Consider the following 23,859-nt stretch of genomic DNA (forward strand, 5'->3'; position numbering starts at 1 on the left):
AGCTGTTAAAAAGCCTTAATTGGAGCAAATTTGAATTATTGTCGTCCTGTACAATAATTGATTTGCTATATATTCCTTACAGGAGAAATCTTTCTTCTGACAAAAATTAATGATTTTTTCAAACTTTATTTACCACAAAAGTTTAAGTGACATGCAGACTAAGCATACTACCAGATTTTTGCAGCAAAATAAAATTCTAAAAAATACAGCTCATATTGCTTCAAAATGTAGTTTTCTAAAACTCCAACTGTTTCAATCATATTCCATCAACCACTGCATGCCATGAGGGTTTAATTATTTTTTTCTTTTTTATTGTTTCTTAATTACTTGACAAGTAAGATATTTTTCTTTAATAAAAGATCTATAGATAATAATTCCGAAGTGGAAAAATAATCCTCCAAGTAAACAGTTGACAAAATCTTGTAACGTTTTCATAATTCAAAATATATAATTTGAAAAATTGTTCTCGAATGATATTTTTTTAAATAAATGAAATAATCTAAGTTACGAAAAAATGTTTTATTAATTAAACTTATTTGTAATTTTATCAATTCATACAAAAAGAAATAAATCGGTCAATTGTCAACATTCAGTACATATATTATGGAACCTGAACTAAAAGCTGTACGCACCCCCCCCCCCCCCCCCCAAAAAAAAATCTGGCATATCAAAAACTATAATTATGATTTGAAAAATACTTTTACATACATTTACATTATTTATACCTGCAAATAAAAAATATCTACCTGTAATCGCAACAGAAAGCATAAACAACAGGAAAATCCTAACAAACATGGTGGATTTTAAACGGTCAAGTCTTTTTGAGCTTCATGCACAATAGTTTCCCAGAATTGTGTAGCACATTCAGGAAATCCAGTCCTTAACTTTTCTGTAACGTCCCGTGTACTGTGGGTGCTGTTGACATCGTCAAACCAATTACCGCCAATCGTTTTATCCACCATTCAAAACATAAACACGTGATAACTGTCAAGAGCTTCGGGGTCACGATAACGGAAGGCCGATCCCGATGTTTACATTTCGCCAGTATTTGAAGATAATGATCGCCATTCTGTTACACAGGGCGGGGTTTATTAGCCGAAAATCACACCACTTGTACTCCATTAGATGTCGGGGGATTTCCTGGTCCCTGTATCACGTTATGTCAACAATGGAGGGCAAGGACAATCAGCCGCCATAACAAAACTCATCAGGGTCAACAAAAGTCTTTAAAAGAGTCACTGATCAGGAACAATCCCAAACAATTAGTTATTTACCCACCGTCATTTGTAAACTTAGCGCATGTGCATTATTGCCTCATTGTAAATAAAGGAAAAACTATGATTATATGTCTAGGGAGTTTCATGAATTATTGGTTATATGAAAGTGCGTGTTAATTAACTATTGCAAAGTTTTTATTCAAAAGTAAAGCAAATAGTTACATGTAAAATTTTTTTCCAAAAACCGAAACATAATTAAGATAAATCTGTTTTTTTTTCATTTGCCTGTAAAAAAAAAAGAATTTTATATTGTGCACATTATTTAAAAATAAGTTTACATATATGAGTAACACCTGTTAAACATGTCTAAATTGAATTGCTCATAAACTGCACGTTGATAAGATATATAATGTGAGAAGAAAAAAATTAAACCTAAGAACGATTATAACACTTTCTTAGATATATAATTTCTCGGAAATCGTTTTGTTAATCTTTTATTTTTCATATTAGACATCTAAAACATTGACATGCACCTGGTTTTTCCCTTTGGATCTGACGCATATTCAGGTGGGCGGTCACACCAGCACATGTTGCACAATTCCTTGACGTCACGGGGGCATCACGTGAAGTTGCTCGTCATGTGCCGTTTACATAACGTGGCGGAGCACAAATACAAGTGCACAGCCCCACTTGAAAGGGAGGTTAATATTTGTGACGAAATTGTGCAATGTCTCTCTTTCATCATGCAGCTTGATCTCATGTTCTTGTGTTATTATATTAAAATAGGGACAAATAATGATATAAATTTTAAAAGGTTGTATCAAAAGTACTTTATTTTAAAAAGAGGAATGTTGTTGTTAAACAAATGGTTAATTTCTAACAAAGTATAAAACAGACTCTTTACGTGATAAATTTGATAATTGACAAAGTCACGCAAAGTAGCGCCATATTGATTGCACCGATCCAGACAACGAATTGTGTGGCAAGAGAACACACATGTTTCCTTCTCAAGTCTCTTTCCTACAGGACTCAGAGGCAACAGCTCAGCAAGCGTCCCCGCATCGGTACTATCCACAAACCCCTAGCATTATCCGTTGGTCAAGTTACTGTCCGGATAAAATTGATAAAAGGTAGGGATACCTAGATACTTCCGCTTCCGCTAGGCTTCAGGTGTAAGCCAAGAAGACTCGCCGCCATTGTTTCATCTACTAGCGAGCTGTTTCTGGTCCACAGAGACCCGGATGTACGTGAAGAGCCGCCTCTGGACTCGGCTAATGACCCGGTACTCCAGTGAACTGAGTCCGTCACTGTGGTTCTGTCTCTTTTCTGACTTAATCAGATCAAATCTAAAATTAAAAGTCATTGATATTGGATCTTTGTTTAAAACTAAATTAAAGGTAAAACCGTATATTTAAGAAGAATCCTGATGTGTTTTAAGTTTTACATCCGTAAGAATCATGATACATACATGTTCATGTGCATATGAAAATGGTTTTAAGCAGAAATTTTTTTTTTACCGAAGGTTAAAGCTCATACGATAATACAAGTTCAATGAATTTGAGAAAAAAATACAGTGCATGAGTTATTAATATTTTACACAACGTCTTGATTTTACTATCACTACAATAGATATAATCTTAAGCGGTAAGCCTTGTTTGTTCGGCTTTAATCCGATCAGATCTATTTTAAGACTCAGGATACCGGCCTAACCTCCGGGGATTCTCCTGGTTCCGGCGGTGGGCCAGCATCTTGTAGCGGGCCACGTCCCCCGTGTACCGGCTGATGGTCAGGTTGTGGTACTTTATCCTGTCACAAAAAGAAAATGTTTACTGTAAACGTAGTACATTTGACTGCAAGTGCATTCTATTTAACTATTTCAAGGGAATCAAATCCACGCTTGTTGAAAAAATAATTTCCGCCGGATATCATACGTGCTACATGTAAAGATGAAAGGTTTATAGAATATCATGAAGTATTAGCTTATGACACTAAAAGTTAAAAATAACCGAAACGTTACTTATATGTATCTACCTTTGGTATTTACATGTACCTGATGTATCACCTGTCTTATCTACCTGTTGTATTTATATGTTGCATTTACCTGTTGTGTGTTCTTGTTGTGTCTACCTGTTGTATTTACCTGTTGTATCTACCTGTTGAACGTATCTTTGTATCTACCGGTACTTTTTGTAATTACAAGAAATGTACCTGTTGTATCTACCTGTTGTATTTACCTGTTGTACATTTCGTCGTCCTCCCCTCCCCAGCCAAAGAACTTGTTGGGGTACCCGTTCACAGTCAGCATCTGTTCCTTGGTCATCGCTGACACGCCCCCAAATATGGTCGTGTATGGCAGTCTGAAACAGGTCAGTTTATAATGATCGATTGTGTTCACATGTGTAACATGTGTTACATGTACCAAATGCGTATACCGCTCAAGAGAGATACGTTGCCATTAATGATTTCAAAAGCTGTTGGCCATAAAAAATCACATTTAATTTCCTCTTAATTGTTTATTATTTAAAGTCCCATATTAATATGTTTTTCTATGATAAATTTGACACCCTCCCCTTTAAAAAACAAAACAACAATCTATCGGAATGAGATACATTGTACATCACTACATAACACAGCAAACACGAGGTAAATCTAACCCTCATAGACTAATGCTATCAACAGGATACGTTGATTACCTAAATAAATGGGAACGAGTAAAGCTATTCAATAATGCATGGTAATGCTTTGATTAGAAAACAATTTCATGCAGTGAAGGAAAGATAAGCAGAATTTTATCTTATGATTTCACAAACATGAGAGAATAATGTAAAAGAAAAATGTTTGCTGCGGAAAATTGTGCGGGGGGGGGGGGCATAATTTTTTTCTTCTTAACTATAATCAATGATCGCTGACACACACCTGTGTTAATTTGTTTATTTGTACTTGATATTATCAATAACCGTAGACATACACGTACGTCTATCTATCTGTTTATTTTTGGCTGTAATTCATCTACCGGGGTTTTTGTTTATTTTTACCTGTAATTCATCTCTTTGTTTATCTTTACCTGTAATTCATCTTGTCGATGGCCACAGACATGTGTCTGGGCTGCTCCGGACAGGAGTAGGTGTTGTGGTCATTCTCAGGAATTAGGTCGACATCGTGGAAGACAAAACACTGGTAGTCGTGGACCTTGCTCGCCTCCAGGAACCCGACATTCAACAGTAGCGCTCTGTTGAACGGGATACTCTCCTCCTAAAAGCAAACAAACAAAAAATTAAACAAATTACATGAACGTTATTTACCTTATTAAAAAAGGGTGCAAATGTCAAAACTTAAAAAAAAAAGAAGAAATCTGTGTTTTTATTCCGATTTTTAACGTAAGCCCATGGGAATTAAAATCAAAGAAAAATTTCCGGGGTTTATATTTTCGATCAAATTCTTTGCATAAAATTGACATTTATATATATTTAATCTTATTGCAACTTTCACATCAGCGTCCTATATCGTCGCACTTTCCTGCACTCGTGTGTTATAATGTAGACAATGTTAATCTATGTCAAAATACATACCAATATCGTATTTCGAGAAAATTGTTCTTTTTCAATAATAATGTCTAGAATACTTTGTATGTTAAAATATAATCAATTTAAAATCCATTTAGCAACGCAGTCTTTACAGAGCCATTGTTTATTACATCCCATAGCAAATTAAAAAATTAATAACGATATGCATTTTTATAACTTAACTGACTGTTTATAAATCAGGCACATAAGATGCATAAAAGATTCACTAAATAGCACTAGTATAAATAAATACATCAGAATTATATATATATATATATATATATATATATATATATATATATATATATATATATATATATATATATATATATATATATATATATATATATATATATATATCTCTCTCTGAAATACTTACATCTTTCATTATGATAAATATTTGATTATTTAAATAAATGTTAATCAGTATTCAAAAACTCAAACATTTTACTTACTAAATCAATGACAAATATTCCATAATCGAGTTGCTGCCTCATCAAGAAAGAGTGAATGTTATTCAGGAAAATTTTGAGGTGAATGTCGCGGTCTCGGAAGGGTATGATCAGCGCCACCCTGTGGCGAGCCTCGCAGTCGGGCGGCTGGTAGCGGCCGCCATTTTGTAGCATGGGGTAGTTATCTTCGATCGTCTGCCAGGCGGGGACTGACGTCTCAACCTCCACTCCACCAACTACATGACGTAGACAAGGGTCAAAACAAATCAAATTGAACAGACCCGATCTCACTTATTGCGACTTTTTTGTCTGTTTGCTACTTTTTTTACCCTTCTTTTGCTCATCAAAAATATTTATGAAAATGGGTAGGATGGTTTGTTTTTCTGTTTGCATCTTTAGTTGTTATCCTTTCACATAAACATGTTTATAAAATAAACACACCATATTATGTTATCATCTTTAAAGCCTGCTCTATATATATGTGTACAACTGAACCATTTAACCACAGTGATGTGTGTTCAATTAAGTAAACAGTGAACTGACCGAGGTGAGGTGAAATCAGGGGACACAGGGGCTTCTTTGTGGAACACCCCCGCCATAACCAAGAGACATACGGACACTTCCGGTTAAACATGGCGCCAAAAATCAGCAGCTGCGTGACGACGAATGCCAGCAAACAGACGAACAGATATCGACACCGGCACGAGGTCACTGCCCGGGGGAGGGTATCAACAGCACCCAACATCGCTCCTTAGATATCAGGATATCTCTAAGATATCCGACATATCGGTTTCAGGGGAGACTATCCCGGCTCAGGTAAAAATCGTCAGAACTGCTCACCTAGGATAAGACGTAAAACAAATAGTGAGGTCAATACCTATTATTGCGGAAAGACACCATTACAATGCTATGTTTAGGCCGATGCCCCGGGGCAAGGGAATGTCAGGCCACAACAATGGAGTGTGCATGTTTACATTATGCATCTATGGCAATTATCAACTGCTGTTTGTTGTTCCGTGTTAGCTCATTTTAAAACTCTTTATTTTTCCCTTGTGGAGATTCATGTTACATTATTTTTCATGTTCATATAACGTTAAAGTACAACACTTAAAGAAAATCAAGGAAAAACATGAAAAAGTATGATAAAAGAAACTCAAGTTAAAAAATAGTTTATTCCCTCGTTTGTCCCTCCCATGCAATACATCAATGTACACACAGGCACGTAGGTTTTGAAAGAGGGGGAGGGGGTGCAGACTAAATCCTAATTTAAGGAAAGGGGAAGCCAAGTATTTGAAGCTACTATACCAAGGTTAATTTTGACAAGTGAGGGCGGGGTAACTCCCATTTAATTGAATTTATTTCATTTTTCTGCTAAAAAAAGAAAAATGTTTTTTGTCAGTGAGAGGGGGAATACCCCCCCCCCCCCCTTGCGATGCTAAGTATCTGGTGATTATAAAACGTGTAGGGAATGTCACTACGTCGTCCATTACAACTACATGAACGTGCTGATTTTTAATTTTCATACCAATGTCTGTCAAATCAGTTTACTATGAACCATCACTACCCCGTAAAAAAGACATGCCGGACATTTCAAAAGCTCAAAACCTGTGAACATGGCACAGGATAATGTATCATTCGTAATTTCAAAAAACCCACTGTTAAAGTTCTGCTATGTGCACATACATAGTATTTCATACTTCATTATACAGGCGGCATAAATATCTAAAGTAAGAAAATAATTGTACTAAACATGCTATACACATAGACAAATATAAGAAGCTGCAGAGGACTTACTTACTGTTTGTGATTCTCTCTCCATCTTGGTTTGTTATCGCTATTTCCAGACACGCTGCACGTGTGGAATGGGGCGCCGGCGGGGAATGCATGTGCGGCTAGAGGCCCTCAGTGGGTGGTCATCATTGAAGCTCAGCCATTCGGCTCGCCATGCACGTGCTGCGTGAACGGATTACACGGATCGCATTGCAGTGGTCTTCTTTAAGTGCGTGCATGAATCTTAATTTAAAGTCATGGAATTATATATTTATTTTTTTCCTCCAGGGGTTTACATTTCGTAAAAGAACCCAAGATATATCTTTTTATATTGAAATAAACCTCATGATCACCGCACGGAATTTATATAATATACTACCTTATCACTATATATATCGCGGGCACAGGTGCTTGTGGACTGGACCGTGCACTACCCCCCCCCCCTTTTTCTATATTTTTGTTCAAATTTTTTTTTTCTTTTATTAATTATCATTAACAACCCCTTATATATGTCTCCAGCCGAAAAATAAAAGAAGTATCACGACTCGGTAGCATTTTATAATCACACTCGTTTCTCTTTATATATATAGGGGAAACGAGTATGATTATAAAATGCTACCAAGTCGTGATATTTCTTTTATTTTTCGGCTGGAGACATATATAAGGGGTTGTTAATGATAATTAATAAATGAAATAAAAAAAAAAATTGAAAAAAAAAATATAGAAAAAGGGGGGGGGGGGGGGTAGTGCACGGTCCAGTCCACAAGCACCTGTGATCGCGGGTTCTATTGAATCGCAGTATATTCCCGAAACTAGTATTCCTGATTTTTTTCTCGCGATTTTAGCTCCACAAGAAGTTCACCGTTTCCAGGATGAAGGCTTAGAAGATACTAGTAGTCAAATATATCGGCAGAAAATATTTTTCTCACAAGTATAAGTTTTTCCGTAGAGGTAAGCGAGTTCAAACGTCCACAGTTTATTAGATGAAAAACGTATTAAAAGCATGATAAAATGCGTTTCATTCCTTAACTAGATTTAGTAACTTTGTTCACATGAAAAATCATGTTTTTATCTAAAAAAAAATGTTCGTTATAACTGAACCAGGCTTCCAGTGATTCAATGCTGCGATATAATGGAACTCTCCATTTTTGAAGGTAAATCAGACTTTTTAATTTTAATAGCACACAAAATAATCGAAGTAAGTTTGGAAAATGGTGTTTTTTAGAATGGAAAAGAGTACCAAATCATTCCTCATACAACGTAATGTTAACCTAATTAAATACCCTTGGCTTTTTTTACTTACAGAGATTAATTAAGTATACATTGTATATTAGTTATAATTAAAAGTGTGCGCTTATTCCATTTAAAAATATTCTATTATCTTAAAGAAAAGAACGACAACTCTGAATTAGAAAAATCCACATCTGTGTTTTCTTCTCTTGTATGTTTGTCTATAAATTTGCATATATCTAAAGGCAAGATGTCCGTTATCAATCGCAACTTCTCGGGCTTTTCCGGCAAGCTCGTAAAAACACCTCGAATGTATTAACATCACCGGATGTTAGAATTTTATACAAAATGGAGTCCGGCTTCCCATTATAATAAATATCGGCTAGACAGCATTGTTAGTCACCTCTGAGGTATATTTTAGGGTATATCATTGATTTTAATAGAATGTAACTCACATTTCAACAGATCTTAAAATGTGTTGAATTTATAAAAATTATCAAGTTTTATAAAAAGGGGGTTGTCATGGACGCTTAGGTAATACATTCGAGGTGTTTTTCCGAGCTTGCCGGAAAGGCCCGAGAAGTTGCGATTGGTCCGTTATGTCAAACGTTTTCAACTCAATACAAAATTTTTTTTACAGGCGAGAAAGGCTAGCTGTAACGAATCAAAAAGCTCTCATGAATTTATAACTAACAACATTGGCGTTCACTATTCTCTAAATTATGAGAAGGAATTCAGAAAAAAGAAAGACCATTTTTTTTTTTGGGGGGGGGGTCTAAGTTTTTTATGCTTTATATTAAATATCATTGTCATGTTGAGAATTTTGAATTTACACACACCCAGTCAATTCAAAAGAAGGTGTTGCAGTTCCTATGCTAATTTTCGAGTGGTAACGCAGTTAGAATAGACTAAAACCGTGTCTTATATTTTTGGCTGGGTTCGAATCCCGAAAAAGTTGTTTTTTTTTCAATTTTATTTCTTTTAATCGCATGGAAAGGTAATGTACGTATAGAGATAAATAAAGAATGTCAGAATAAAGTAATTTAAACTCTTGTTAACGTAATATTTTGCATGCCTGCTTATTTTTTTTTTTTCAAAATTAAGTGTGAAGTCCCCGTTATAAACTTGAAAATCTTTTTTTTCGGAACAAGAAATTTTAAAACAATGTACTTAGTATGCATCTATGTATAAAATTGATTTTTCACCCTTTTTATGAAATAAACGGGTATGCTGATTTCAAAGATACATAATTGTACAGGTTGTTTAAGAACAAACAAAATCATTTTAGAAAGTTTGAATCGGTGATGAAACAATAGGCTACTGAAAATATGTACGGAAAAATTTGTACTTTTTTTTTTACTAGACTTAGCGTTTATTTACTATAGAAACATAGGATGATTATAATTACAACTCTGACGGTTTTATAGAGCCAGAATAAGATTTATTCATGTATCTCAAGAATAATATTTTAAACACGCTGAACAGTAGAGATCAAATTGATATATGTTAACATTCAAATACAGAATACATGTATATGGTTATCTTTCTAACTGTACATGTATATGGTAGCTGCCGTGTTCGATAGAAATGCACGTAAAATATTCGTTTATTTTCCCTCCGTACGGAACATACCCGCTATGTAAATATAGTCGTCTACGTAATGTGTCTATATTTAGACGTGGCTCTCAAGCGATACGGATATTTAAAAGTCCTTTTCACGTTAGGAAATAGTCCCACTGTTTTGCAACACCTTTGCAAAATGACATTATTCTCTTCATTAGATATTTGATCAGCATTTGAGACAGTTTGTAACATGGCCTAGAGCACCGTCCCGTGATTGATGAAGTCCGTACATCAGGAAAATACCACTATCATACCAATATTTACAATAGCATTTGTGGTAAACATAGATTCCTATGTGAACGCACCGTATCCTTTATTTTCGAAATCAGCTCACTGGTCTAAAAGCATATCATTTTTAAACCTTATATCTTTGTAATTAATGTCTATATACATCTTTTTATTTTTCATTAAATAATACATGCAGGATGAGTGTACGATCATCTTGTTGCCCCTCGGTCAATTGGTCAATAAATTGATTTCATTTTATTGTCCTGGTATTTAAAATCATGATATGCTTCAGTTTGTCCAATATGGGCAAAAATATGTTCTATCATATTGAATTATTTATACATAGTGCAATATCTCACTTTAAACTTTTGTTTAAAAAGAAGAAAAACACGCCCATTAATTATCTACCCCTCCTTTTAATCTATTAATGAAAGTTAAAACCCACGTAGAATTGATTTCAAAACCGATTTGTTTTTTTACTATCTTTCATTGAGATTAACGAAACTTATCAAAAAATGTGTGTATTTAAAACTAAATTACAGTAAAGATCAAAAGGTTATATAAACGACCCTTCTTGGAATATTAGGTAGAAATCTAGACAACACGGAGCAGATTGTACAGAGAATGGGTGCGAGTAAAAACATTACAACAAGATACAAGGCTGACTGAGAATGGGAGGGGGGGAGGGGGGGGGGGGGGGTCGGCGGGTGACATAAAATACCCTCACAAGCAGTAAGAAAGGATTGGTTGGGGTGAGGTGATGGTCTGGGGAGGGAGGGGGGGGGGCTGCTTCAAGTCCCCATGTTGACCAAGCTATACATACAACCAGAGTTCTCCTCCTTGAGTTACTAGACCGTAAAAAATCAATTTATGAATTCTAAAAATACATGCATAACAAAACCAACAAAGGACCTGCAACATTCTGAATGAAGTAGCAAACCGAAAGTAAGGTAATTATGATTTGGTTTTTAAATTTTTTTTATGTAAATATATTTATGATCACACAAATACACGGAGTTTGGATTCTATATCTTTTGAATTAATGGCTGGTCCGTATTACGAATTAATTGGTCCTATGAAAATTGATTTAAATAAGACTCGCTAGGTTCATACAATGAGCTTTATGGTCCCCGCCAAATGTATTCTGGTTATGCTGTATTAGGATAAACCCGGTCGGGATTTTTGAAGGATTGCGATACATGTACGCCTTGCAATTCTATAGTCAGCCGTTAGTCTAAATGGTTGGCTAACGAAAATTTACTTTAAGATTAACACTTGTCCAAAAACAAATAATTACCCACCCCCCTTAAAAAAATCCCACAAAAAACAAAAGCGAAGTTCTTGTCTTGTGGCAGTTTTGCTTACTTGAACATATACATTGTAGTTATTAGTCATTTACCTAAGTTTAGTCAAATGAAATATTTACATATTTCAATCGATAACAAATCAACCTTATGTTATTCAATTGCCCCGACGTTTAATTAAATCCATTTTACATGCATCAAAAGTCAGAAAACAATCGACTTCTGAAAACGTTCGTATCGTATAACCTAGCTTTATCAGCCTTTTATCAATAACCGTGCGCGGATCTGGGGGGGGGGGGGGTGAGCCGTCGTCCCTGGGAAGTTCAGACTTTTAAGCTACGTACGCGTGTATCTAATAAGGCAAACATGAAGAAAAAATCCCTTTATCCATCCATTTAGCTAGTAAACTCATTATCATATGTTAAGTAATTTCATTCAGTGACGTGAAAAGTGAAAACAATCCTAGATTCGCTTCTACTTAATATATATATATATATACTGCTTAAATGTAAAGTAAACCATAAGAATAAATCTCTTTATTCATGTGCATTGTAAAGAGGGTTCTTATATAAGTTGGGTATAAATGGAAATAAATTACCCGGTGTCCAATGTATGACTAGGACGCGCTATTGAGCACCTGCTTATCATAATGGACCCACAAAAACAAAACCACTTCACGAAGGGTCAAAAAAGTATAAACGCAGGCACGCAGCATCATCGACAACTTGTCAAAGGGGGAGGGTTACCTGTTTTAAAATGTGGGCTCTGTAATCTTTAACGAGTGCACCGCCCCACACCATACAGAGGAAATGATTTTAAAAACTAACTTTAGATAAAAATATTGCATGATTATCTTGTAAATCCACATCGTTTATCCTAGAAATCATGGATAACGGCAGGGGGAGGTCGGAGGTGTATCTCGTATACTCGGAGGAGTCGCCAGAAGAGAGACGGTTTGCTGAAGGGGCATTGAGAGCGAGGCTAGAGGGTCGAGGACTAACGGTGCGGTCAGAGGCCGATTTTTTGGCGGGAACCAATCTTGTTCGTGGCAGGAGCGGCGCTGTCCAGGATTGCTCCAAAGCGCTGATTCTTTTGACGGAGAACTCCAACAACAGTTCTTGGTGCACCTTGGAGCTTCTTCTAGCGCTGGAGAAGTCCTACAGACTCAACAGCGTGTCTCTCGTGGTTCTGAAGATTAGCGCGTCTCGGGAATGGAAGTTTCAGTTGGTAAAGACACTGAACTAAATACAATTTTTTGACTTATTTGTTTTATGTAACATTTTTAATGTAGATCATTGTGTAGTGTAGCATACTTATGAATAAGTATTGATAAATAATTTCAGGCTTTGGAGATGTTAAATGTAGTTCCCAGGGTAGACCTCAGCAGTTTTACCGAACTGAGCGAGGATGAAGGGAAGTTGGACGAATTGGTGAGGAAGCTTCAAGGTAGGCAGAATTAGAGCATTGTTGAATTGGAATCAAAGCGCATAAGTTAGTATTTCTCCTTAATTAAACGAGTTATATAAACAATATCAATTTATTATTATGCAAGTAAATCACAAAATAACATATCCATAAATCTTGGGAAATTTAACAGCTGAAGGGAAAAACACGAAATTTGATTGTTTTAGAGTGTATATAAAATCAAGTACTCACCGTTCAATTACCGCTTGATTCTAATTTTAGGACTCACAGAAGTGTTTCTCAGAGACGTTTTCCATCTGTTTTTCTTAAAGTGGAATACTACTTTTCTTGCCCTAGTTGAAAATTTAGACTCGCTTTGATTTTTTTCAATAATACATGGCAAAGTTTTAAATTAACGATATTATACAGAGAGAGAGAGAGAGAGAGAGAGAGAGAGAGAAAGAGAGAGAGATAGAGAGATAGAGAGAGAGAGAGAGAGAGTATTATCAATAAAACCATTGATTGGTTAATTGACTAATTCATTGTCATATTTACATATCCCCCATGTTTTTGTTGTTTTTTTTGGTCATAGATACCAGTCGAATGGAGGACATACAACCCGCTGGAAACATTGCGCATGCCCAGGTCTGGTCCCATTACACGGGGCTATTATCTTATTTACTTCCAGGTAAGTAAATTAAAGATAGCTAATAGAAGACTGTACTTTTTTCCCTTATTTTTACTCATCATGTGACTGTCTCAATCTTAAAAGATGTCACCTTTTCTCAACAAAGCTTTCCGTTACCGAATTTTTCTTTCAGTAAAACGTGATTTATCTTTTAAAAGTAGAATTCAACAATCAAGTATTTTTCTTACAATTTTCATTTTTTGTATCACAAACCGATTTTTTCAGATTAGAAAAAGCGGCTATTAAAAGCATAGTATTTTCTGAGAGTTCATTTGAATTTCAGAAATCGAGAGGCTGATTAAAGAAACAGAATATTACAAGTTAGACCCAAGCCGGTTTCCGTTAAAGCTGTACGAACTTGTCCCCGAAAGATGTAACTGTCCCCGAATCATTGAAGACATTCCAAAAAACGAGCTAGGGAAGCGAATTAGGTTGATGCCATGGAAAACTTCAAAGATTGAATATTTTCGGGCAGAAAACAAGAGGGAGGTGGAAATGTCCATTTATGAAATCAAAGACACCGATGGATCGGTAAAGAGGAATTGTTTTGAATTTGTGCCAATCAAACTATACTGTAAACTCGTTCAACATTATTACTTATTAGGTTTGTTACTGACGACTTCTATTGACTTTACCGACCCCACACATTTCTGTAAACAGTCAGTAACAAACCTAATAAGTGTTTTGTTTTGTCGAGGACCTAAAGTTTGATATGTAAACAACAAAAGGTAATATATAAGAATTAAATTCATAGGCTTATCCTTTCTCGTCAGTCGTCTGAGCAAACCTGAATGCCAGTATTAAGTATAAGGCAATCACGTGACACGCTTCATCCAATGACGTCGAGACATTCTAGTCCGAGTCAAAACAATGTAATTTGTTGGAGAGAAGTTAATGTAAGTTAGGAGAAGTACTAGTTAGGAATCTAACCATGATTCAAAGCCGAAATGAAAGACATACTAGTAGGTGTGAACTTGAACATGTTTGTCTGTATATAAGCGAAATTAGATCCTTTCGTCTCCATGATAATTACTTTTCATAGCACATTCATTGAGACATGAAAACCTTATTGCTATACATTGGGATATTTATAGAATTAGCGTAAAAATGGTAATACATTATTTTAGGTACCTCATTAAACATAGACTTATAGTTTTTAAAACACTACGTCACTAGATTGTTAAATTGTTTGTAACAATCGATTTGGTTGAATATCGTCAGTAGCTTAGTGTCGTTAACCGCAGATCATCAGTCCGAATCACATTTACTGATTACACATTTTCACTCATTTGACATATATTTCTTATTCATCGAGCTATATATCATATATATTCGAGTCATTTTTTACTGACTTCAGAAAGTATTTAAGGTGAAGTGAGTCACCTGAAATTATTCTTCATGTTTCATCTAGGTCTACTACTGCCTGATGGAAATCCCCGCGGTCCTGTCTGGAATCCAAACAATGGTTGAGAGTAAATCCCCGGAAAAACTGAGAGAAATCGATTTACAACTGCACATAAAGCGATTTTATTATACGCTGGGAGGACTGTTGGATGACAGAAGTTTTACAAAGACATATGATAGAGCCCGGGTCATCACTTATGATGGTTAGTAGTCTGCTCAAATCACTTGTTATTAACGTTAACTTTACTGTCTCATGGCCACAGATTTCCTCACATTTAATTATAAATGATTAACAATGGGGACAGGGAACAGCCTCTTTTTTTTGTATTGTATTGTTTATTAGTCAACAGCTGTACAGCTCATAGACATATACAATTAATATACACATGTTATAATACATATACTGGTCACTTGAAAAAGGCAAGTTTATACATGCAGTTTTCTGATTACAAAAGCATTCTTAATATATTTACCTAAATTACACAAATCCTTTACATTTTGTGTTGACAATAATAGAATTAATTTAAAGACAGAGGGTTTAATATAATAAAACTTCTCTTAAGTTACAGTAATAGGGACATTTCAATATAAAATGATATTCATCTTCTATATCTAAAGTACATAGAGGACATACACGTCTTTGTAATGGAACATTGTTATATCTGCCAGTTTCGATGGTAATACAATGGGAAGATAATCTTAATTTACATATAAGTTTCTTATATTGTAAAGGAATTCTTTTTGTTAGATATGACTGCAAGGTACAATGATCAACTAGACATCTATAGATTGTACATTTGGAAGAGGCATTTATGCCAGCTAGTAAAGACTGTTTAAAATTATCAAAAATACGTTGCTTGGCGATCGTTAAAATAATTTCTGGCTTTTCAAAAAATTGGTTTTCCCATAAGTTCATTAGCCCAATACTTGTTAACATATTCTTGATCTCTGCAGCCCAGTTTTTACATTTGTTTTTACCTAAAGTTTCATTATACATATTAACATAACATGAATTCAAAATGCAATTTCTTGATGATAAAAGTTTCATCCAGTATCTTAAAATACGTATTTTTCTGATACATTGCAGAGGCATTCTGCCCAATTCACAATAAATAACTGCATTAGATGTGCCCCTTTTAACATTAAGTATGTTTTTACAATAATTAAGATGAATTTTTTCTATATCTGGGGCAGAATGAAAGCCCCAGACTTCACAACCGTAGTAAGCAATGCTTCCTACATAAGTGTCAAAAAGGGACAAAAGCGTAGTCAAATTAAGACTCATATTACAACATTTCCTTTTCAGTGCAAAAAGCGCCTTCATACATGGTAATGACAATTGTTTCTGCGTAACATGAAATTTGCCATTGTAATTCAACAAAAGTCCTAGATAACAAAAACTGTTCACTACTTCAATTTGTTCACACTTATAAAACCACACATCTTCTGTTCGCAAAATTCCCCCATTTCTAAAAACCATTATTTTTGTTTTGTTTACATTAACCGTTAACGACCATTTCTCTGTATAATTTTCTAAAGTATTCAACATTGACTGTAGTTCAGCAGCAGACTGAGCAAAAATAACCATGTCGTCTGCGTACATCAGTAAAAATAAGGATAGCTCTTGTAATTCAATTGGAGTATTTCCATTGCTTAAAAATTCCATTTCGCAATCATTGACATAAAGGGAAAAAAGGAGAGGGGAAATTATTTCCCCTTGTAAAACACCAAGATTATTCACAAAAAAATCTGATAACTTACCATCTAATAAAACACAAGACTTAATATTATTATAAAGTGAACGTAAAATCTTCAGAGGTTTACCTCTGATTCCATACATTGAAATTTTATTCCACATTTTAACCCTATCCACTGTGTCAAAGGCACGCTTGAAATCTACGAAGCCGCAATACAATCTACATTTTTTCGAGAGATATTTGTTCACAATTGTTTGTAATGCAAAAATGGCATCAACAGTACTATGAAATGGTCTAAACCCGAACTGTGCGTCTGTAATAACATCATTTCTCTCGGCCCATGACATAAATCTCTTATTCATAATTGAAGTAAAAAGTTTTGTCATACAACTTATTAAACTAATTCCTCTATAATTGGCAGGATCAGTTGTCCCACCCTTTTTATATATTGGTACAATGAGAGACTCACACAGTATATGTGGAAAATGACCTGTTGTAAACATAGCATTAAAAATTGTGTGTACAAAAGGTACCAAAATATCCTTGAATTCAATGAAATATTCATTAATTATACCATCCAGTCCATGACTTTTACCTGGTTTTAAATTCTTTGTAGCATCTTCAATTTCATTTAAAGATATGTCACTTTCTAATTCTTCAAAAATTACCTCTTTTTCAACTACGACCATGTCATTTCCCACAGCTGTATGATCAATACAAGAAAGGGATTTGAAATGATTGTGTAAATCTACAAGTGAAACATTTACTTTGTTAACTTTTCTCCTACTAAATTTCGAAAAAAATACTTTAGGATTAGATTTCCTTATTGTTTCTAATAAATTGCCCTCTTCATTAAGATATTTTCTCTTGATTCTTCGTTCCAATATTTTATATTGCCTTTTACTTGATTTTAATAATTCATGATTTTCTAAAGATTTACTTTTGTTAAAGTCAGCTAGCGCTTTACGATAAATATCATATAATCGCTTACATTCAGCAGTAAACCATGGTCGGTCATGTCTAGGTTCAACATTATCTATTTGTCTACTACTCTTATTGACATGACGAGGACTGGGCACCTTATGAAAGTCAGACATCAGAAAAGACAACTCATTTACAAAAGTTTTGACACCGTTTTCTAACCCTGTATTACTAGATAAATCATTCTGTACTAAACATTCCTCTAATCTATACACATTTTGCTGCAGTGACAATTTACTATCATTTACTAAATCTTCCTTCCAGCGATATCTTACGTGATCATGACTACTGAATGAATTTCCTTCTGACTGATTCAATGCTATGTTTATACCCGTTCTTAGTTCGATGTGCAATGGTGCGTGATCAGAATAAGTGTTAAAATTACAAACTATGAACTTATAAAAGTAACTAAATATGTCAGGTGTGCTCAATACATAATCAATAACACTACATCCATTGGCACCACAATATGTAAAATCGTGAGCCATATTATCTACATGTCTGCCATTTAGAATTCGTAACCCACTTTCAATACACATCTGAATCAACTTAAGCCCATAGGCATTCACTGCTTTGTCTGGACACACACGGTCACTTAATCTATCGTCCTCCTTGTAATTACAGATAGGTGATATAAAATCAGAGATTTGTTCATGAACATTATCACATTCAATATAATCATTTAACACCGAGCACCTACTATTCAAGTCTCCGACAATAATTACTTTACCTTTCTCGGAGTATTTAGCAATTTGATTCTCTAATTCATAAAAAATATCACAGTTATATTGCTTGAAAAATGAGGATTTATCCGGCGGAATATAGATACAACATATGTATAAACATTCATTAGACTCTATTACATCACCGTTAATCTTTAGCCAGCAAATTGTGTCGAAAATAACATCACTTATTGTAATATGTTTCCGAAACTCATCCCTTATACATAAGGCCATCCCACCTCCTTGTTTAGATCTAGAAAGTGATCTTGATCTTGAGCCTTAATTTTGTCTTATTTGGTATGTCGCCCTGATAACAAAAGGCCGATAATTTAAAAATGATTAAAACATCCTGTGACATCAAATCACTCGCAACGTTTATATTTATCCAAAACCAAATAAAATGACAACTTTTAAATGATAAAAAAAATATCTTTTGAATTTTTATTATTGTTACCTGGTCATTTCGTGGTATTTCAGCAATAATAAAAGTGGTTGGTCATTTAATTAGCTTAAATTAAATATACATGTAAATATCTTAAGTTTATATTTTGAAAAAAAAAATTTGGTATGGCCGGTCAGCAGAGGATGCTTACTCCTCCATTTGTAGAGGTCTGTGTTTGCCCTGCTCCTAGAACCACATTTCATTTACATATACAATTTGACCGACGGATGCCTCATTTAACCCACGAATTAGAACTAAAACCATTTAAAAGTCCTTCATTGCCCGGTTTTTATAAGAACCATTTTAACAAGACCTTGGTCTTTCCGTAGGACATAAATATCTATATGCTGCGTCAAAACAGGTTAAAAATGACGCTGGTTTCGAGTGAAATATGTATAGATTGCATAGTCTTAGCTCAAAAGCCAGACACACCTTGTTGATTTCAAAGAGTCATGGCTGAATAGCCAGCAATGAAATAGACATGCCTACGTCATAATGCTGTTTTACACAACTATCTAAAGTCCAAGCAACAACAAATTGGATATCAGTATTATCTGTGTAAGACAACTGTCAGTCACAGAAGGAATTGTTTTCATATCTAAATACTTTTTAAAATTTTCATTTTTATAAATAGATGTATATCATGAAGGTTACTCAAAGAACAACTTATATAATAAGTGGTTATTTTTGGTTTAATTCTTTATCATTATAGAACAACAAAGTGGATTTGTTCTAGCAGATGTGGTATTAAATGAAGTGAAAAAGGATTTATGTTCACCAAATGAGGTTTGTCAATTAATGAATTTTGTTATTTAATTAATTAGCTTGACTGATAAATAAATTCATGAAAATAATACATTTGAAACATTGTACAATTTTTATAAATTTGCACAACAATTAACATTTCTAAAATGATAGTATTTGTTGATATTTTGTTATGGTTTTATTTATAGAAAAAGGTTCCACCACAACATTTTCAGCATGCTGAATGTGAATTCGATGCTTTTATATTCATTCACGAAGGTGATGAAAACACAAGCGATGAAATCACGCACTTTCTCGAGGGAAAAGGCGTAAAACTGATGAGGAATGATAGAATAGGACAAAGCATATTAAATATCAGTAACGTAATCAAACGTTGTCGTTGGATAATCCCCATCCTAAGCAAAACGTCCCTAAAAGACCCTGTATTTGCACACTGCTGTTTAATGCTGGTTGGGGATATCTTGGAGAAGAAAGAGCTTCGTATGATACCAGTGCTAACAGGTGGCGCTGCATACGAAGATGTTCCGGAAGTTATTCGAATGGTGACACTGACTGTTGCAGACAATCCAGAATATCTGAATCGCCTCCACCAAACAATTAAAGGTACAACAGATGTATTATAATATTTAGATGTAAGATGTTAAACATCTAAACAGACTTACAATTGAAGGAACGTTTAAAATAAGGGTAAATATATGTTGGCTACCTTGGTAAAAATAGTAAGTCAAACTGTTATGCGTTAAAAAAAACCAATGAGTTCAATTCAAATTAAAAAAAAAACCCAATAATGATTCAATATTTTATTAAGAATTTGAAAATGTGGTTTGCAAATAAAAAAGAAAATAAAAACAAGCAATTTTCTCCTTGAGAATCTGTAACTTACATCATAATATGTCTATGACAGTGTTCAGAATGTGATTTTTAAGAATTAAAAAAATTCTCTTCTCTAGAAATTCCAGTGAATTATGTTTTGTTCAGCAACTTAACAGTACAGTAAATCAATGTTGAAAGTGTAATACTACGACAACACAAAAAGAAAGACATCTCATTCATCTTATCAGAAATTATTATAAATACCTAATAAATGTTACCTTGTATGATATAACAGGTAACACCATACCGTTTGAGACAGAGTCGCTACTTCCGGCTGGTGACGTGGTGTATGTGCTCGCCTGGAACTATGCAGTCAACTATCTGGAGAAAGTCATGCCAGGTCAGGTGTCCGTCTACTCTATAAGTCCGAATACATATCAGATGATAAACCATTATATAAAAAAAGAATAAAAGAAACAACATGTAACACAACAGGAATACAGCGTTTAATTTCAAACTATGATATTTATGCAAATTAATTTCATTATGGATGAAGTAATAGTTCCAACAATAGTCTCGGCATTTTTTCCTATTAATTGTTCATGGATATCTAATTGTTTTTGTTTTATAACATAATTATTTAAATCTTATGACATTGATAAATGGCAGGCGTAGACAAAAACGTTTTCGAAATCAGTGTTTTATTGCAAACGCCTTGTCAGATATTATATCACGGACACACACGGACACAGAGAGAGAGAGAGAGAGAGAGAGAGAGAGAGAGAGAGAGAGAGAGAGAGAGAGAGAGACGGATAGAGAGAGAGAGAGAGAGAGAGAGAGAGAGAGAGAGAGAGAGAGAGAGAGGGGCGATGTCATGCAATAATGTTCATGCTTACCTTACTATTTTAGTTAAGTATTTTATGAATGGTGGAGACAATGATATTCTTTATATAAACAAAAAGTCCCTCACAAGTCTGGTGAGGTTAAAAGCACATATCTTCTCAATAATATGTATTGTTATTTACAGGACTGGAGCGTGTTATTGCGGAAACCTTACAGAAACACAACAAGCGTCCAACATCTTGTCGGAAAAAGCTATACCTTATTGTTCCGAAATCATGCGAGTGCAACCAGACTTTAACTGATAAAGAGCCACGCATTAAGTTGTTGGCCACCACGCCCCCCGCTTATGTTGACAAAAGTGGTCGTAAATATACCTTCGATATGTACCAATTTGAGAATAATGGCAGAGTGAGTAGAAGTTTGTTTGACAAAAAGGATAGTTTACTTTGCTTAAAAATTGACGCATTTGTAACACTTTGTTAGAACGTTGAGCAAACAAAAATATTCAAAAGAAATATTGTGTTTGTTATCCATTCTTTCAAAAAAAATTGCTCAGCTTCAAATTATTATTTTGTTAATGTATACAAGAAAGTAAGAATTTTGATGACCATCTTGTTTTTTTACTTTGCAGACAAAAAGACAATATAGAAATGTTGTATGTGTTATCCAATAAAAAAAGATCAACTTCAAAATGTTATTGTGAGTAAATCAAAGATAAAATCTTGTTTTTGGTCTATTTTCAGGAGTACTATTTCGTGGGCCAGTACCCTGCTGTGTCGTGCATCCATGACATGTATAAAACAAAGAAGGCGGGCATTAACGAGGAGACCATGGTCACTCAGGCCAGGAAGTTCTGTGAGGAGATTACATACATCTAGAACCGAAAAGAGTCAGCAAATTTTACCAACCTATGCGAGGTTGTTTTCTACGATGGTGAGCCTCTATTAAAAGCCCCCCTTCTCTCTCTCTCTCTCTCTCTCTCTCTCTCTCTCTCTCTCTCTCTCTCTCTCTCTCTCTCTCATTATTTTGTATATCTATCAAGCATGGGCAAAAAGCTAAACTGGGCACAAGTACAAAAATGCAATTGATACATAATCAATAACAAGTATTTTGAAGAATATCCTTAGGCTATTATTAAAAAAAGGGATTGTTAATTAATTTCAGTCACATCTTTCTTCCAATCGATTGAAAATATTTGCGTTACAAGTATAATATGTAATTTTTTTTATACTCGATCAATTCAAGTAGAATTTTGATTACCATTAGACTAAGTGTATTTATTGGTTTTCTCCGAAATGATATATTGGTATACATTACGCGCTGGTATTTTTGATTCTTTATATTTTAAGGTATCCCACTCCTCAATGTTCTTGTATCAAGAATTTCATGAGAAGTATATCATTGAATTCTGCAGACAAAACACACTTAAAAACCCCAAAGATAATTGGAGGTCAGCGTTCATCTCTCAGAGTTATGGCCAATTTAATTTGATCTTTTTGCACATAAAATGCGATTTCAGCCTGATTAGGATTTGTTGTCAGTATTTTTGATTTAGCAATTTTTTTTCTTGAAACATTGTTTTTAATTATGCACAATGGTCACACTGAATAGAGGGATTACGAAAAAAAATTGTACGAAGCTGCATAAATTTTTGTGTGACATTTTTGCACTTAAAATAGACAATTTCTACAATAGTTACAATTTGATTTGAAATAAAAACATTTTAAATATCAAACATTTAATAAGATTAATCCAGTTTGCCTTGATATGTATTCCATATCATTTTGACAAAATGAAACATGGGCGTCAGTGATGTCAAAATTTAGATATATGGCTTCAAAGATAAAATTCTCGTAAAATTTGGCTTAAAAAAAATTAAGACCTTGTCTATATATTTGCATGATTTTATGCTGAACATCTATCACTCTCTCAAAATTTAGTTTTGTAGAAGTAATACAGGACCTATAGAACATGTCACAAACCTATCAAATGTTAAACATGTGAAAAATGAATAAAGTATAATTAAAAGAAAAGTACATTGAAAATTCATAAAATTGCCTGTTTCTGTCATTTTCGACTAAAAACATTCCGCATGGGAAAAAAGTTCACCCCAAAACGTGTTTGTTTCTTTAATTCAAACGGATTTTCGTTATTAATGTTGTGAAATTATGAAAAAGTGATCTTTATATGAGGTTTAAATTAATGAAAACACGTTCCTTTAAACAATATTGAGCATCTGCGTAATGAAATAAAAACGCGAGAAGTGAGATACCTTAAATTAAAATAACAAACGAAAACAAAACTTTGTATTTTTGTTATTTGTGAATCACAGGTCATTGCCTTGTTAGACAGTTAGAAAAAAGTTCCTCAAATCTTTCTATGACCTTATTTATTTGATTACCATGTATTGAAAAAAAATAATATGATATATATTAAATGAAAACTTAGTTTTAAATTATGATTATTTAACTGTTTCTTATGAATAGAGCAAAAGACCTTTTCTTTACATCAAATAGTTTTAGAGGCAATTGCTTCAGAGCAAGTTTATTTAATTCTCTATTATTAGAGTTATAATAGTTATATAAACATCAAACAGACCAAAAATAATCGAACAACCTATTACCGGCTATCTATCTATCTTTCTCTTTCCGTCTGTCTGTCTGTCTGTTTGCTAGTCGAAACGAGGCTATATTACGAAATTTATGTTATATAT

General features: G+C 34.1%; 2 protein-coding genes across 8 annotated transcripts in view; one reads left to right on the plus strand and one right to left on the minus strand.

The window, feature by feature from the left end:
- LOC105325111 (beta-1,4-N-acetylgalactosaminyltransferase bre-4) overlaps positions 1-23,859 on the minus strand; it is a 174,175-nt gene that overhangs the window by 2,450 nt on the left and 147,866 nt on the right. For 2 of the 4 annotated variants that reach the window (XM_066071128.1, XM_066071125.1), the window contains exons 1-7: positions 7,031-7,178; positions 5,776-6,072; positions 5,236-5,468; positions 4,282-4,469; positions 3,452-3,574; positions 2,928-3,023; positions 747-2,563 (exon numbers count right to left, since the gene is read on the minus strand). In XM_066071128.1, the coding sequence (XP_065927200.1) occupies positions 2,419-2,563; positions 2,928-3,023; positions 3,452-3,574; positions 4,282-4,469; positions 5,236-5,468; positions 5,776-5,977 (987 nt within the window). In that variant the 5' untranslated portion in view covers positions 5,978-6,072; positions 7,031-7,178 and the 3' untranslated portion in view covers positions 747-2,418. Of the gene's footprint in view, positions 1-746; positions 2,564-2,927; positions 3,024-3,451; positions 3,575-4,281; positions 4,470-5,235; positions 5,469-5,775; positions 6,073-7,026; positions 7,179-23,859 lie in introns of those variants that run through there. The other 2 variants (XM_066071126.1, XM_066071127.1) reach the window with 2 other exon arrangements.
- Positions 10,940-23,859, plus strand: part of LOC105329774 (uncharacterized) — a 189,481-nt gene continuing 176,561 nt past the window's right edge. For 2 of the 4 annotated variants that reach the window (XM_066071118.1, XM_066071117.1), the window contains exons 1-11: positions 10,940-11,033; positions 12,268-12,614; positions 12,731-12,833; positions 13,384-13,479; positions 13,763-14,010; positions 14,891-15,086; positions 19,438-19,511; positions 19,679-20,093; positions 20,599-20,703; positions 21,331-21,554; positions 21,890-22,079. In XM_066071118.1, coding sequence (XP_065927190.1) covers positions 12,273-12,614; positions 12,731-12,833; positions 13,384-13,479; positions 13,763-14,010; positions 14,891-15,086; positions 19,438-19,511; positions 19,679-20,093; positions 20,599-20,703; positions 21,331-21,554; positions 21,890-22,024 — 1,938 coding nt within the window. In that variant the 5' untranslated portion in view covers positions 10,940-11,033; positions 12,268-12,272 and the 3' untranslated portion in view covers positions 22,025-22,079. The remainder of the gene's footprint in view (positions 11,034-12,267; positions 12,615-12,730; positions 12,834-13,383; positions 13,480-13,762; positions 14,011-14,890; positions 15,087-19,437; positions 19,512-19,678; positions 20,094-20,598; positions 20,704-21,330; positions 21,555-21,889; positions 22,080-23,859) is intronic. The other 2 variants (XM_066071115.1, XM_066071116.1) reach the window with 2 other exon arrangements.

The sequence above is a fragment of the Magallana gigas genome, chromosome 9, assembly GCF_963853765.1.
Source record: "Magallana gigas chromosome 9, xbMagGiga1.1, whole genome shotgun sequence".
In the NCBI taxonomy this organism is placed as follows: domain Eukaryota; kingdom Metazoa; phylum Mollusca; class Bivalvia; order Ostreida; family Ostreidae; genus Magallana; species Magallana gigas.